This window comes from Rhipicephalus sanguineus, chromosome 9 (assembly GCF_013339695.2).
Source record: "Rhipicephalus sanguineus isolate Rsan-2018 chromosome 9, BIME_Rsan_1.4, whole genome shotgun sequence".
Classification (NCBI taxonomy): Eukaryota; Metazoa; Arthropoda; class Arachnida; order Ixodida; family Ixodidae; genus Rhipicephalus; species Rhipicephalus sanguineus.
This window is the reverse complement of record NC_051184.2, coordinates 2992892-3007875: the sequence shown is the minus strand read 5'-3', so window position 1 is coordinate 3007875 and position 14984 is coordinate 2992892. Positions and strand designations below refer to the sequence as shown.

Sequence of the window (14984 nt, the reverse complement as noted above, 5' to 3'; positions counted from 1 at the left end):
GCTGAAGATGAGTAGATAGGACCATAGGTCGGCAAGAAACGGTGGAACTCACTCAGACTCACCCAAGAAATATATTTTGCGCTCAAGACTCACTCGGACTCAGACTCAATAATATTTTTCACATCAGGACTCAGTCGGACTCAGACTCACGAAAATATTACTCATGTGGACTCACTCAGGCTCAGACTCACGGCCCGATATGAGTCTGAGTGAGTCGACTCATGAGCTGAGTTTGCCGACCTATGCCTCTGACACAGCCCGTGTCATGACCTCAATTGACCGCTTTTTCTTTAATCTACCCTGTGCTGTCGTCGTCGTCGCAGTAGTAGTACTACTGCTACTGCTACTAAGTAGTAGCAGTATATATAGTACAATCGACTGGGGAGAAAAACTAGATGGCTTTAAAAATAATAATTGTTGGGGTTTTACGTCCCAAAATCACGATATGATAATGAGGGATGCCGTAGTGGAGTTCTTCGGAAATTTTGTCTTCACGCGCATCCTAAATATAGGCACACGGGCCTCGAGCATTTCGCCTCCATCGAAATGCGGCCGCCGGCGTTTCAGAGGGAGAGTGGAGAGAAGAGGGGAAAGGGGGAGTGAAGAGGAGGTGTGTGGAGAGGGTTTGCGCATGCGCAGTAAGGGTGGTCACGCCGCACACCACCACCGGTTTGAACTCCGCCATAAGGTGCTTCGCATCTAAAAGAAAAGCGGTTCTCGTGTGACTCGGCCTAAAATCACATGACCACCCGGGAATGTTCCAGAACGTTCATCCTGTCGCTCTGCAATGATTTGTGGCCTTAGGCCCATCTATTTCTGTGGTCTCACTTCCTCCTCCGAGACAGCCGTTACCACGATGGCAGGGCCACGAGCTGAACAAAAAATTCCCAGGTTTCATTATGCATTCGCCTAAGACGACTCGAAGGCGAAAGCCACCTTCTTTTTTTTTCTGATCATTAGATGTGCTGATCCTTCTCCGCAGCACTACGAAAGCTTTCTGCACCTAACGTGGTTTTGCACTGCCTCCGTGGTCGGCCCACCTTTGACCACGCGACAATGTAATGTGATGACGTCATCAGGAGGCGTCACGAACTGTGGCATATGTGGCGTGATGACGTCATATGGCGACGTCATCGCGCGACTTTTTTCATCACTCGCGCTTACGCCGACGGTAAGCCTACGCGTTTGATGAGGCATCTAAGGCTTTCGCCTTAATATGACGCAGACGATGACAAGGATATATCAGAGAGGATGACGGGTGAAGACTGCCGCGGCTGTTTGATACAAAAAAAGAAAGCAGAATATCAAGAACCTGCGTTTCCTCCCTAACCAATACTAACTCAGTGTTGTTAACGTTCGGCTTATCTTTTCCGTTCCATATGCTTTCGCGCAGTCTATCGTTACCTTCCAATTCGTCCTGAACGTTTGCTCGCTGCAGGGTAGTACATTACATAGTGTCGCGTAAACGTTGATGTAGCTATTTTCTTCTAACTTTTGGCTCGTTCCAATGTCGCGGGTTTGCCCAAGAGCAGGGTTGCGGCGATGTCCTTGAGTGGCTCACCGGCTCTGTTGTACGACCGCGTTATCTTTCTTCCTACGAGGGGATGTTTCCCATTTAGGGGATTGTCGGCGGCTCTGCATCCGCGGTGCCTGAAGGTATGCGGGGTGAACTGTACGGTGGAAGCCTAACGGATGTCGCCGTAGCTTCTTGTGTGTTTTTACTTTAGTTTAGGTCATTATTCTTTAGGCTGACGGCGGTCATCGAGTTCAAACTCGGTGGAGAGCGCTGCGCGATTGGGTGTACCTGTTTGAATCCGTGACACTCGATTGGGTGTTGTCAATGGGGACTTCTGAGTGGAGCACGTGTCATCTCTCCGGCGGCGACCAAGTAGCGACCAGCACACTACGCTACAGCAGTGCAGCGTGAATATTGGCAATGCCCACGAACTATAGGTGGCGCGCCGTGCTTTTCAAGATGGCGCCAGGAGGAGGGTCAACCCGTTTGTTAGCATATGAACAGATAGGACGTGCGGACGTACGACCCGTGCTGCTTTCACCGAATGAAGTCATTAGCTGCGCTGAAATGGATATGAGACTAAAATGCTTTCCCAAACCATGGAAAGTGCTAAGTACTCGCCACCTAATTATTTGCTGTGGTGTGAAAGGTTATATTTCAGCTCCGTTACCGTGCATAACGATGCTTTGCGAAATCCTGTGCGTGCTACATAAAACTGCATGAACTAGAACTGACGTATGAGCTGAACGGCACTCCGAGGTAGTACGTACCAGGGGCGTAGCCAAGGGGGGGGTTGGGGGGGTTCAAACCCCCCCAGAAATTGTTCAGTTTTGCTTGCGTGTATAGGCACGCACACATACAAACGCACGCACGAACACACATAAAGTATGGTTGAACCCCCCCCCCCCCCCCCCCCCGAAAAAAATTTCTGGCTACGCCCCTGGTACGTACCGAGCCTGCCTTACGGATATGCCGCAGTAGTAGGCCGCCAGCGAGTAGCGCCATCGCTGCTGCACGGGACCGCACGTTTAACGTGGTGATGGTTTGCAAACATAATACGCCGTCGTCATTACTTGCGCAGTCGGAAACGCGGAGTTACGTCTTCAACGGAACACAAGCATTTCACATCCCATTCAGTAACGCTTGTGTCACCGCAATGCTGAGACTCTAGCCGTGTGCATGCAATTCACTCCACTCGCATGTTGCAGGTTCGATCAGCACGATCGAAACATGAATATCGAAAAGAATGCACACGTATGCTTTCGCAACGGCGAAGTTAGTCGAGAGGCGTGCATTGCGGCCGTGACTGCACGTTCTATATATATCGTTATAACCATGTCGCTTCGCTGGTCGAGCTCGAGCGTGTTGGCGGCATGCGGCGCTCCATAATATCCACAATAATTGATACATGCAACGCACAAGAGGAACTATGCTTTTATTTTGATCTCGCTCTAGGACATTATACATTAAATACAATCAAAGTGACTTACTAGCGTGAAAGAATATTAACGCACGAGGGCACGTGAAGTGCAACTCGCTCCTCGTAACTCGCTCCTCGTGAGTTAGCAGCTGATCGGTCATCGTCGCTGTCACTCTCGGTGCTTTCACAGTCTTCAACGTCCAGTGAAAAATCCTAGTCCTCACGATGGTTTCTTTCAACATCACTGCTGAAAGCAATCTGAAGAATTTCCTCCGCCGAATGACTTCGACCACTCCGCGTCACTGGCGTCGCCACGTTTACAATTAGAGAGGCGTCTGAGCGCGAAGAACACTCTGCTCTCAGACCGGTCAACAAGCAAATCGCTTGCAGTGTGCTGCCACCTACCAACAAACGTACAAAAACAAGCGGCGCAGCGCTGGCTATGAAATATGAAACCAACACACTGGCGAAGGACGGCGTGGAAAGCGTTCGCTCCACGAAAGGCGTCGAGCAGACGCGTTCTCGAATGATTGAAACGACGCTCGCACGATTCGTAACAGCGCTTTGCTGACAAAGGGTGGTATCGCCAGCTTGAGATCGCTCAGTTATACAAACGCACATCGCGTGCCCTCGGGACCTCCCGCGTACAGTGTTATGGGATTCATGCACTACAAGAAACACTGACCAATGCTATATGCAAGTAAAACAGGGTGAGCTTCAACTGATTATGTCAGACGATAACATTTAACTAACCTACGTGGCTACAGAAAGCCTCGCGAAGCTGATAGTATGTGTACGCTGTGGGCTATAGCATTGAAAGTGTGAGTTACCACGTATTTTCACGAAAACTTCGCGTCTCGCAAGAACGAATCAGATTTCCTGTGTCACGGAGGGCCCGGTTTGTTCACTGATGCAGGGAACATGCAAAGTCGTAGTGTTCTTTTCTTGCCAACGCGTTAACACTGAGGCTAGCACAGCCGAACAAAGGAGCGCTGCGTAGTGCTGCCATTTTGTCGTCTACTAACCCTCCTCGAGAGGACGCTCCTGAATTCCGCTTGGCGGCGCGACAGTCTATGGGCATTGCGAATAGTGAATGTGCACTGACAGATGTTTAGGCATATTTACGATGCTATTGTTGAGCGATTCCAGCCTTTTGAACCAGAATAGTCCTGTACTGACACGCATTAGGCTATAACGGGAAGGCTCAGTTGTGAGCAAGGAGATTTCAGTGTAATTTTTCCAAGCAAAATGGGCTAACATGTATCGCAGTCGAACATAACCAAAGCAGGAAAGAAGTGGAAATTTTAAGGGCTCGTTTTTCTTTGTTATACACAATATTATTGAGCACTAACAGACAATAATGCCAAGGAAAGTATAGGGGATGTTATTAGTAGTAAATGTAATGTAAGTAACATTACATTTACTACTAATAACATCCCCTATACTTTCCTTGGCATTATTGTCTGTTAGTGCTCATTAATAACCAGAGCAAGTGATTTGGTACGTACTTCTTTAATGCTTCATTCAAAACACAATGAATACTAATAAAAACCAAGACTGTGCTTTCATATCTTGAAAGGGTTCATCTTGCAACCACACCATAGCGTCACTGCGAAGCGCGTGTCGGCATCCGACTAAGACACTGTCATGTCAGAATCAACGTCACACACGAATGTATCGCCGACATCGGACGTTCCTCGGCTCGCGTCTTCAGACTGTTTCTTGGGCTTTGTTGCTTGCAGCTTTCCCACAACGCATTGCAGGTTGTTGCGCTGTACAATGGGAGGGTCCCAGTCGCCGACGTCGCTCTCACCAGCGCTCGGGGCGGCGTGGAATGTGCGCATATGTCTGTTGAAGGAACCAATCTGCGTGAATCTGCTGCCGCACACGCAGCATTTGAAGGGCTTTTCGCAGGTGTGCGTCCACTTGTGATTATGAAGGGTAGTCAGCTGTTTGAAGGTGGCTGGACACAGGTCGCACCGAAACGGTCGTTCGCCAGTGTGAACCCGCAAGTGGACCTTCAGGTTGGACGTCTGCGAGAACGTCTTGTCACACAGTGCGCACTTCCACGGCTTCTCCTCGGTGTGCACCCGCAAGTGGACCTTCAGGTTGAACTTGAGCGCGAATGTCTTGTCGCACAGTCCGCACTTCCACGGCTTCTCCTTGGTGTGCGTAAGGTAGTGTCTGATCAGAGTACCCTTATGAGAGAATTCGGCCGGACATCTGTCGCAGTCGTAAGGCTTCTCGCGGGTGTGCACATAGTTGTGGTGAACTAGGTTCACCCGTTGCGCGAACCTTCTGCCACACTCTTCACATCTGTACGGCTTTTCGTCTGTATGGGTCAACAAGTGGCGCTGCAACCTCGACTGCAGCGCGAACTCCGCCGGGCAGAGGTGGCACATAAACGGCTTTTCGCCCGTGTGGTGGCGAAGGTGTTTCGCGAGGTACGCCTTGCGGCTGAACATTCTACCGCACGTGGGACAGCCGTGTTTTTTTTCGCCCGTGTGCGTCAGCACGTGGCTGCCGAGGCTCCATTTCCGTGCGAAAGTCGCCGGGCAGCAGTGGCAAGCGAACGGCTTCTTGCCAGTGTGCATTGCGCCATGGCGTTTGAGGCTTGTGTTCGTGCTTAAAGTCTTCCCGCACACTCCGCACTTGTGGTTCTTGACCATGGCACGCTTCGGTGTCGGCTTCGCCTGGGACGTGCTTCCATCGGCATGACATCTGCGAATAGGACATGCAGCGTGATGATAACAGCGTGAGGTAGGCAAGCAATGCTGCAATGTTGCACTTAATTTGCACTGTCTTCTCGTACTTTATATTTGTTCTAACGCTGCTTTTCACATCACCATGAAACCAAACCAACTCGCCCACCTATATGTTATTCTGCAATGTTTGCTTTCACTGTGATGCCAAGAATTTATTAACACCTGGCATATCAGCCATTGTGCAGAGCCAATGCTCATTAAGTTTTGTAAAGTAATATAATATAATATTTGGAGTTTAACGTCCCAAAACCACGATATGGTTATGAGAGACGCCGTAGTGGAGGGCTCCGGAAATTTCGAACACCTGGGGTTCTTTAACGTGCACCTAACTCTAAGTACACGGGCCTCCAACATTTTCGCCTCCATCGAAAATGCAGTCGCCACGGCCGGGATGCGATCCCGCGACTTTCGGGTCAGCAGTCGAGCTCCATAACCACTAGACCACCGTGGCGGGGCAGTTTTGTAAAGTGAGGAAGGACCAACAGTTCATCTTTGTGGATCAAACATCTTACCGAGCCCGAGAAGGCAATGCCACCATGGCTAGGCGAAGCAGCAACTTCAAAACGGCGGCGCCAATTGACTTTCGTTTTTGGTTGCTTGAATGGCTTTAATAAGGTCCTACTCAAGATCGTGCTTGGTATGGTAGAAGCTTGATTGACGCCCACAAGTAAACTTAATTTGCACTTTACCCTACCTAACTTATGAGCTCTGGGCACCAAGCTAAGGCATTTGGTGTTCCTTTTTAGCCTTTCCTATCAGCAGCAGAATTGGTTCAGTACGTGCGCTTTTTGAGACGAAAGCGCTCACCGTGTGATGTCACCGCCCGACGCTCCACTTCTTCCAGCGTGACTTGTGTTTGCTTGCTCTTGTCCGGTGCTTGAAGTATTCCGCTTTCGTGCCATCTCTCGCTGCATAGCCACCGGTAAAGAACACAATGTAAAAGTTTTCACTTAATCAGCAACACTGTATTTCAGGTTTACAGACCATAAAGTATTATGTGTAAGTGTAAATTCCGCATACTGCCCATTCTGTATTGAAGTGCGCGCACGGTTTCAGTTTCATAAGGTACCGGCCAAAACCATTAACAATAACTACTCAAAACAGCGTCAGCATCAGTGACATTCATGCGTCAGCGGTGTGGCGACAAGTACGCGAAATTTGGGCGCTTGTCAATGAAGAACCGAAGTCGCGTGCCATAATCAGGATATTACGCGGCCTGTCTGGACACGCGCTCGCGGCCGACTCCAGATTAGAGCACTGCACGGGCCTTGATTCTCGGCCCGGGCCTGGCCCGGGCCCGGGCCGAGAATCAAAAAACAAAGGGGACTGAGAACAGAACGCTCTCTTCACTTTAATTTTATTGCGCTCTCTACTGAAGTTTAAGTGGACACGAAAGTGAAACAATCAATCGGCTTAGATTGATAAACTGTACTCTGAGAAATCTAATGTCGTTAGTTTCACCAACACAGATGCATTAATAAAGGGGAAAATCCAGGATCAAGGTTGGATTTCTAAATTTCGGGCCAAAATCCCCACGCGTGACAACAGGGATTTCAAAGCGTATTTTTTGTATTTTGGCAACTTTGGCTAGTCGAAATTTCCTGAAGCTTCGTATGTTAAGTCTATGGCCCCCTCGGAAGACAATGCACTTCATTTTTACCGATTAGGAAATGCGTGGGACTTAGCAGGCGCCGTCAAAATCTATGACGCGTTTGATGCTGGAAATTCAAGGTGGCGTCACCAGCCGTGATTTCCTTTTGCACGTTTTCTCTCTTCCCATGCGTCTTCTCGCGGCAGGCGGGGTGATTTTGGAATTTTTGTGAAAGAGTAATTTACTAATACGACACAAATCGTTTCTCTCTTTAGTGTCCCATTAAAGCGTGCCATAACGACAAAGCCAACCGTGCACCCTTCTGGATATGTATAGCACATATATCTTCATCGTAGTAGCACTTTGCCGCATCAACAGAAATAGAGGAAGAAAGGCAAATTTATTACATTTGTTGTAAATACACTAACCTAGATAAAAATTATACCGAACCGGACGCACCACGTGCACTTTGCAAATACGTGTAATAAGCCGAATGGAAAAAAAAAGAAACTATTTGTCATAGCATTCTTTTCACATATCACACCACTGCTATTACATACAGTCTAAGTTTTTGTGGCATAGTTTATAGTTTGTCTGTTCGCATGTTATTGTAAAAAAAATAAAATGATAAAGAGATTCCATTATAAGCACACATCACATGTCATACCGCGCTAAAGTTTCTTGCACTGCTTGCGCTAGCCACAGGGGCGCACATCTGCCTTGCTAAATGTGAAGGCGTCGGTAGACGTTCTAAACTTCGACCACTGGAGCAAATTTGGGATGTATTTTTGGACCTCTTCAGAATGAAAATAGCTGTCAAGCTGATCCCTTCATTTCTCTCGTTCCCGAAAATTGTGCCACTATTCAATATAATCTAAAAATGCCTCTGATGGCTTCTCCTTGCAGTTTTGAGCAGTGTTTGATATGCACGGCTTGCAAAGGGCGCTTTTTTTAAATATTATAATGGTGTATACCTTCCTAACGATGTTGCACCGGTAGAAGGTGATCTACGCTGGTATAAGACTACACTGGTAGGACTGGCAGTAGGGGGACGAAGTGATTGCGATCTATTTTCGGGGTTCATTCCAGTTTGCTAATAAAGGTGGGAATAACATTCTCGACCATTGGCGTAGCCACAGGGTGGCATCACACCGGGCCCGTGCCCCCCCCCCCCTCTCCTCCTTTTTTTTTTTTTTTTTTTGCCATAGCATAGACACCACAAAATGACACTCGACCGCGTCTGCCTGCCCAGCCCCCACTTCATATCAAGGAGGTGCTACCCCCCCCCCCCCTCCCCGCAACAAATTATTGGCTACGCCCCTGTTCTCGAAGCTTACTCATGGGGTGCATATTATTCGAGGTAAGGAGACGTCACCCGGTATGAAATTCGTGATTCTTATTCCAAGCCAGATATTTCGGAAAGCTAATATATCTTGCCCATATATACATGTTTAACGCCCTTATGCTATTCCTGCACATTCCAACGCTGTTGTGGCAGTATCATGTAGCTCTCGCACTATATAGTGCAAGGGTCTCAAACACGCGGCCCGCGAACCTCTCGCTAGCGGCCTGCGGCCCGCACATAATAATATCTGGGGTTTAACGTCCCAAAACCACGATATGATTATGAGAGATGCCGTAGTGGAGGGCTCCGGAAATTTCGTCCACCTGGGGTTCTTTAACATGCAAGTACACGGGCCTCAAACATTTTCGCCCCCACTGAAAATATAGCCGCCGCGGCAGGGATTCGATCCCGCGACCTTCGGGTCAGCAGTCGAGCGCCATAACCACTATAGACCACCGTGGCGGGGCCCGCACATGATTGTCTTTGTCTCATTTTTCTTTATTAAGTACTTTCTTGAGCTACACAGGAATGACAGGTCTAAAATATTTTTTTCGAGAGGCATCGCCTACATCTAACATGCGGTGATATGCATAACCGTGAAACAAAACTCGGTATTGCAGAATTGGCGTCCAGATTTTAGTCATTTTGGAGATAGGTATCGATATGTTGGTGGAAACGTGGCGCCAAATACCCTTCAGAAATGACCCATATATGAAATATTAAAAATGTTTTTAAAATGGCAACGTTAGCTCACATCTGGTACAACCTATTCCTCCCTCGCCTTCCACTCCTACCTTCGTCACAGTTCCTGGCCCTTGCGGAAGTAAATTGTCGTGAATGCGGCCCGTTAGATGAGGCGAGTTTGAGACCCCTGATATAGCGGCACAAGACGAACGCTCAGACGATAACAATATGGGCACACAAAGCAGGCTGTGCATGTCCATCTCGCGTCACCTGACCTCTGGGAGCCTAGACGGAGCCACGGAAAGAGAATGTCGTTATAGGGTTTTTTTACAACGAGATTCCGCGCAGTCTTTTCGTTTTAGTGGAGGGCTGGAACTTGCAAGAACATTTCCCCGCCTTGGAGCTCCGTGACCGCACTTGCGATGATAAGTTATAGGTATAAATTTATTATACTACATTTATTACTGCGATTAGAGAATAATATTTAGGATATAAAATAATATAACGAATGCAAATAAAGCACGGAATAGCAAGATGTTAACTATATAGATGCCTGGTCTATTTTCCTTTAGCTCGCCCGTTTCAGATAAATCAAGTAGCCCCATATGCAAGAAGCAAAATAAGATCAGTGCTTGCCGCTCATAAAACTTCTCCAAATAGCTTGCCCCACATAAAAAAAAAATGTTTTATCGAGATAAAATGTGAAACGTATATGTACGCGCGAAGTATGAGGAACACACCTCAAGGGACACTAAAGAAAAAAACGATTCTTCTATTATCAGTAAATTACTCTTAAAATTCCATAATCACCATGCTCGCTGCGACAAGAGTCTTTGTAAGCGAGAAAACGCGCAAAAAGAAAATGCGGGTATACCGACGCCGCCTTAAAACCCGTGCAACCAACACGGCGTCTACTGGGATCTACGTAGTTTCTAATCGGTAAAAAATGAAGTATACATTGACCTCTAAGAGGGCCATAGACTTAACATACCAAGATTCAAGAAATTTCGTTGATTCAATGTCGCCGAGATACGAGAAATACAGTTTGAAATCCATTACGTGACGCGCGGAGATTTAGGCGCGAAATTAAAAAATGGAACCTTGCTCTTGATTTTCTCGTTATGATGGTGAAATTAACTACATTCGAGTTCTCAGAGTACACTTTATCAGTCTTAACCGATTCATTGTATCACTTTAGTGTCCCTTTAAAAACTGAGGAATGTCCGAGCCCGGCCCGACCCGAGCCCGCCACCTCAAACCCGGGCCCGGCCCTAAGCCCGGAGCTTCAGACCCGAGCTCGGCCCGGGCCCGCCGTGAAAGCTACTTTACCCGGCCCGGCCCACGGGCCGGGCCGCGCCCGGGTTTTCGGGTGGGCCCGAGCCCGTGCAGTGCTCTACTCCAGATGCACCGCGGACATTCCGAGAAACGCCTGTGACGTCGGCATACGTCCGCCTAACCCAACGTAACCAGACCACGTTAGTAACGTTGTCTAGTTAAAAACCTAGTCTAGTAACGTCGGCCTAACCTGCCCCCATCCACTCTCTCTGTCTCTATCACGAAGCGCAGCTCCCGCAAACGGAAGGGGGCGCCTCGTGCTCTTATCGAATTCGACCATTCTCGCACTCAGTAAGCGTTTCCAGTTGGCAGAAATCGCGTGCCATTGTCACAGGGCCGAAGCCACGGGGAGGAGTGGGGGGTGGCGGCCGCCTCCGAAAACATTTCACCTTTCAAGGTTTAGTCAGCGCTTAAAACGGTGTTAAAATCTGGACGACCGCGATAGCAAGTACACGGACAGTGTCGGTGTCGCCATCATGTTCCGTATAAAGTCCGAATCGCTAACAACGTGCTGCGCGTCGTATGTTCTGTGCGCGAGTGAGGGCAGCCGCTGCACAAGCAGAGATGAAACGCGCCGGTCCTGTCCGTCGCGCGAAGGCGCATGGAGGGATGCCGGAGGGGGACCTGTGTCGCTCCCGCAGGCGAACTTCGATCATACGGGCGTGGTCGCGCGCCGCCGCGCACGCATCTCGACCGAGATTAGGAGACGGCATGAAGATCGCTTCGCTCGCTGGAGTGGGCGTGTTCCCTTAACCCAGCGAAAGGGAGCACGGCCTTACGCCATGCTATGGAACTTAAACTTTGTTTTTTATGAGGACACATCCCAGTACACTAGCTTGTCATGTAATGCAAATTACCCTTTAGTGGTTAGTACTATATAGAGGCTAGCGAGACTTTCTTGTAGTAGCGGCGTTCGCAAGAAATAGTACGTTGATTTTACCACCAAGCACGCGAAACGTTATTCTTTCATTCGGCCGATTAAGAAGCAAGAATGAAAAACGTTTGCAACACTTCAAAGAAAGAAAAAGTGTTGTGTACAAAACATTTCCCGACTTTTTTTGTGTGTGTTTTTCGTCCGTAGGCCACACGCGGTGGCCTATGCCCGGGCCCACGCTCGGGTGCACGACGTTGCACATTTTCCTTGCCGATGTCTCCTTCCTGCGTAGCTTCCACTACTTCCACGCTGCTGCGCGCCAAGTACGAAACGCAGTGTTGTTTCTTAAAGTCGAGAGATGGCTCCAAAGCGCGCACAGACACAATACATGTGGCTCTACTGCTTAATCCCACAAGGAGTCAGACTCTCGTCCAGACTGCTCTTCTCATTCCATCGACCATCGTAAAAGTACAATCGCTGTAACATACAGCGTTACATAAACGAATACGATATGCTATGGATCGCGAACTAGCATGCTATGAACCCACCGCACTTTTTTTTTTTTTTGTATCAATGAAACTCAAATACCTGGTGTGATTCTCGATTACGGGTACGTGTCCGAAGCATTTCTTCTGTCTGTTGCCTGTTCACAGAAATTATGTCTTAATTTACTGTGCAGGTGTGGTCAGTAACGTTGTCGGTTTTTCGGTATTGATAAAACAGATTCAACATACCTAACTCAATCAGTCCGTAAACTAAATTAAACAGAAACATCGTGCGAAGGAGCATAGGAAACGAAGAAAGTAAGTCGGACTAACAGATGGGAAAGTATGGAAGCGGTAATCAGCAGCCTAAAGTTACGAAAAAGCACCGCTGGGTTCCACAAACCATACGGGCTCGTGAGGTAATGGCCCACCAGGTAACACGCGCGCAAAACATGGGCAAGTACAGCATGAGAGAGTAAGTATCACAATTTACAACTTCTGAATGGCCTCCCTTCATGCGCAGTTCAAGCGCGAACGCGCGATTGACTCGGCCAGTTTTCATCCATGCGCGACACACACACAAGGTTTGCTTTGTATACGTACCGGCCGTGTTGCATCAATCGACAATCTACCGGCAGCGGTAAATGGTGTCCACCGAACACATTTATAGCACTGGGACTACATAATCGCCCGTAGTTGAAACTGCAGATGTTCGAGACGAACAACAATTAGGGGTGTGCGAATATTCGAAAGTTTCGAATATTCGTCGAATATTACATTCGAAATATTCGTATTCGATTCGAAAATCGTGTATTCGAAAAGTTTCGAATATTCGATAACTTCGAATAATCGAAAAATTCGAATATGCAATTCGATTATCATGCATAAAATAACTCGTCTTCCACATTTCTGATGCGTTCGTATAGCTAAAAACGTTGCCGAGAGGAGCGATAAACATCGTAAGTACACGGAGGCACGATATCTGCCTGCGACGAGCGCCCCAATACGTATGATTTATTGCTGGTGCATCTCCGACGTGCAGCGCTGTTGGCAATCATGTCACTGTACATTTTCAACATTATGCGGCCGTAACGTGCCGCACTACCACTCGTTCACCATGCGGTACCACTCCTGAAGAAAGACAGTGACCCATGTGACTGGTGGCGGACTGTAGGCACCTTCAGATACCCCAGTCTGGCAAAGCTTTGCCCCATGTACCTCCCTATACCAACCACTTCTGTTCCAAGCGTGCGTGCCTTTTCAGTGGCAGGGGGGGGGGGTGTCTCTGTTACAAGGGAGCGCCTGCTGCCTGATCATGTGGAGCAACTCATGTTTCTTCATGATAACATCTAGTCATTACTTTCATTATGCCGTGATATTTGCTTGTGTTGTGATGTGCATTGTGCTAGCCTGGACATTGTGTTCTGGAGATAGCAGTGTATGTTGTGTTGCCAGTCAGGCTGTTAATGTTTTTTTTTTTTCAAATAGCTACATGTTAAATAAAATATTGTTACCGTGGAGGCATTTTTCCTTTGATATTCGATATTCGATTCGATATTCGAAGGTGGATATTCGTATTCGATTCGTATTCGAAAAATTTGATATTCGCACACCCCTAACAACAATACAATTGTCTCACCTCTGCACAGTGCGATGAAGAACCGACCAGGCGAATGATGAACGATGAAGCCTTGCCTGGCCGTGCGCGGTGCGCCTTGCCTCTAAATCCTCTAAAAACGTGAGTTGAACCGCGGGAACCAATGTTTCGGGCGTCAAATGCTGTCAAAGGTTCTAGCGACAATCGTTTTATTTTCCGTTCACAGATAGCAGCACTTGCTTGGATCCCCCAACGTTTTTAGACTACTTCAGTTGGCAAAGAGCGCAGTACAGCGCTTGTGTTTGCGTCTTTTTTTTGTGTGTGTACGTGTTCGTTGAAGCAAAGAGCGCGGCCTTCCAGTGGCGCGGAGCGGCTCGCCGCGATCTCCAACCAGGCGGGGCCGCTGCAGTCGCGTTAGGATTAAAGGGACTTTAGTTAGGATTAGTTAGGATTGGTCTCGGCGCGTCGTCTGCTACTGCGCTACTGGTTGAAAGGGGCCGACAAGCGACTACCACAACGATTAACTCGATGTGGTTGTCGCTCTCATTTCACTTCGCTTAAGTGAAACGGGCGTTTGGTTGTATCTCAGCATTATAACAAGAAACAAGCAGCATGTAAGACAGAGCATGAAAAAAAGAGATATATAAGTTAAAGATAAGGCGAACACTGCCCAGTGCGCTTACCTTCATTCCGCTTCCCTTTGTAACCAGCATTAATTTTTCGCCAGTATGCGCAAATCATCTTTGGCTCCCGTAATGCTCAATCATATCCCAAAATCACCTGCACGCGTATTACGCCTGCTGCTGAAAACCCTACCAAATCAAAAACCAACAAGAAAGCCAGAAAAACACGTCTTGCCATTCTCGTTCGATTTCGTGAAACAGAATGTAACAGGTGCATTATTTGCAGCGACGTATTTACGGGTAGTGTGCGAGTATTCGAAAATTTCGATATTCAAATGGAACAGTGCCTTCTTCGATTTTCTCATCGAATCGAATAGCAGTCATTTGTAAGTCCGAATTATTTGGTGAATAATTCGAAATGTCAATGCAATGAAATAAGGCCAAAATTGGCGCAAAAGTATATGATAACTGTCATCCCTGTAACTGCCATCCCGATACTGTCATTCCAGTGCGTTCGTCCCGCCATAGGCCTACAAATGCTGTGTACCTATAGCATGCGCCTATTCTAATACGTATCAACTATCTTTTACAGCAAAGCTGTATATGAGTATGGGCGAAACCTAAATCTTCAGCATGAATTTTCGACAATGTATACACTTTCATGTAATCATGTACCCACTCGCACGGCCCGCGAAGGGCCTGCAGTATACTTAAAAAGAAAAAAAGAAAGAAAACAAAACATATGGAAT

General features: G+C 47.8%; 1 protein-coding gene across 1 annotated transcript; it reads right to left on the bottom strand.

Annotated features, from left to right (window-relative positions):
• Positions 1-4570: 4570 nt before the first annotated feature.
• LOC119404293 (zinc finger protein 239) lies at positions 4571-5530 on the bottom strand. Its single transcript, XM_037670850.1, has one exon. The coding sequence runs from the start codon at positions 5528-5530 to the stop codon at positions 4571-4573; it is 960 nt and encodes a 319-aa protein (XP_037526778.1).
• Positions 5531-14984: the final 9454 nt, after the last annotated feature.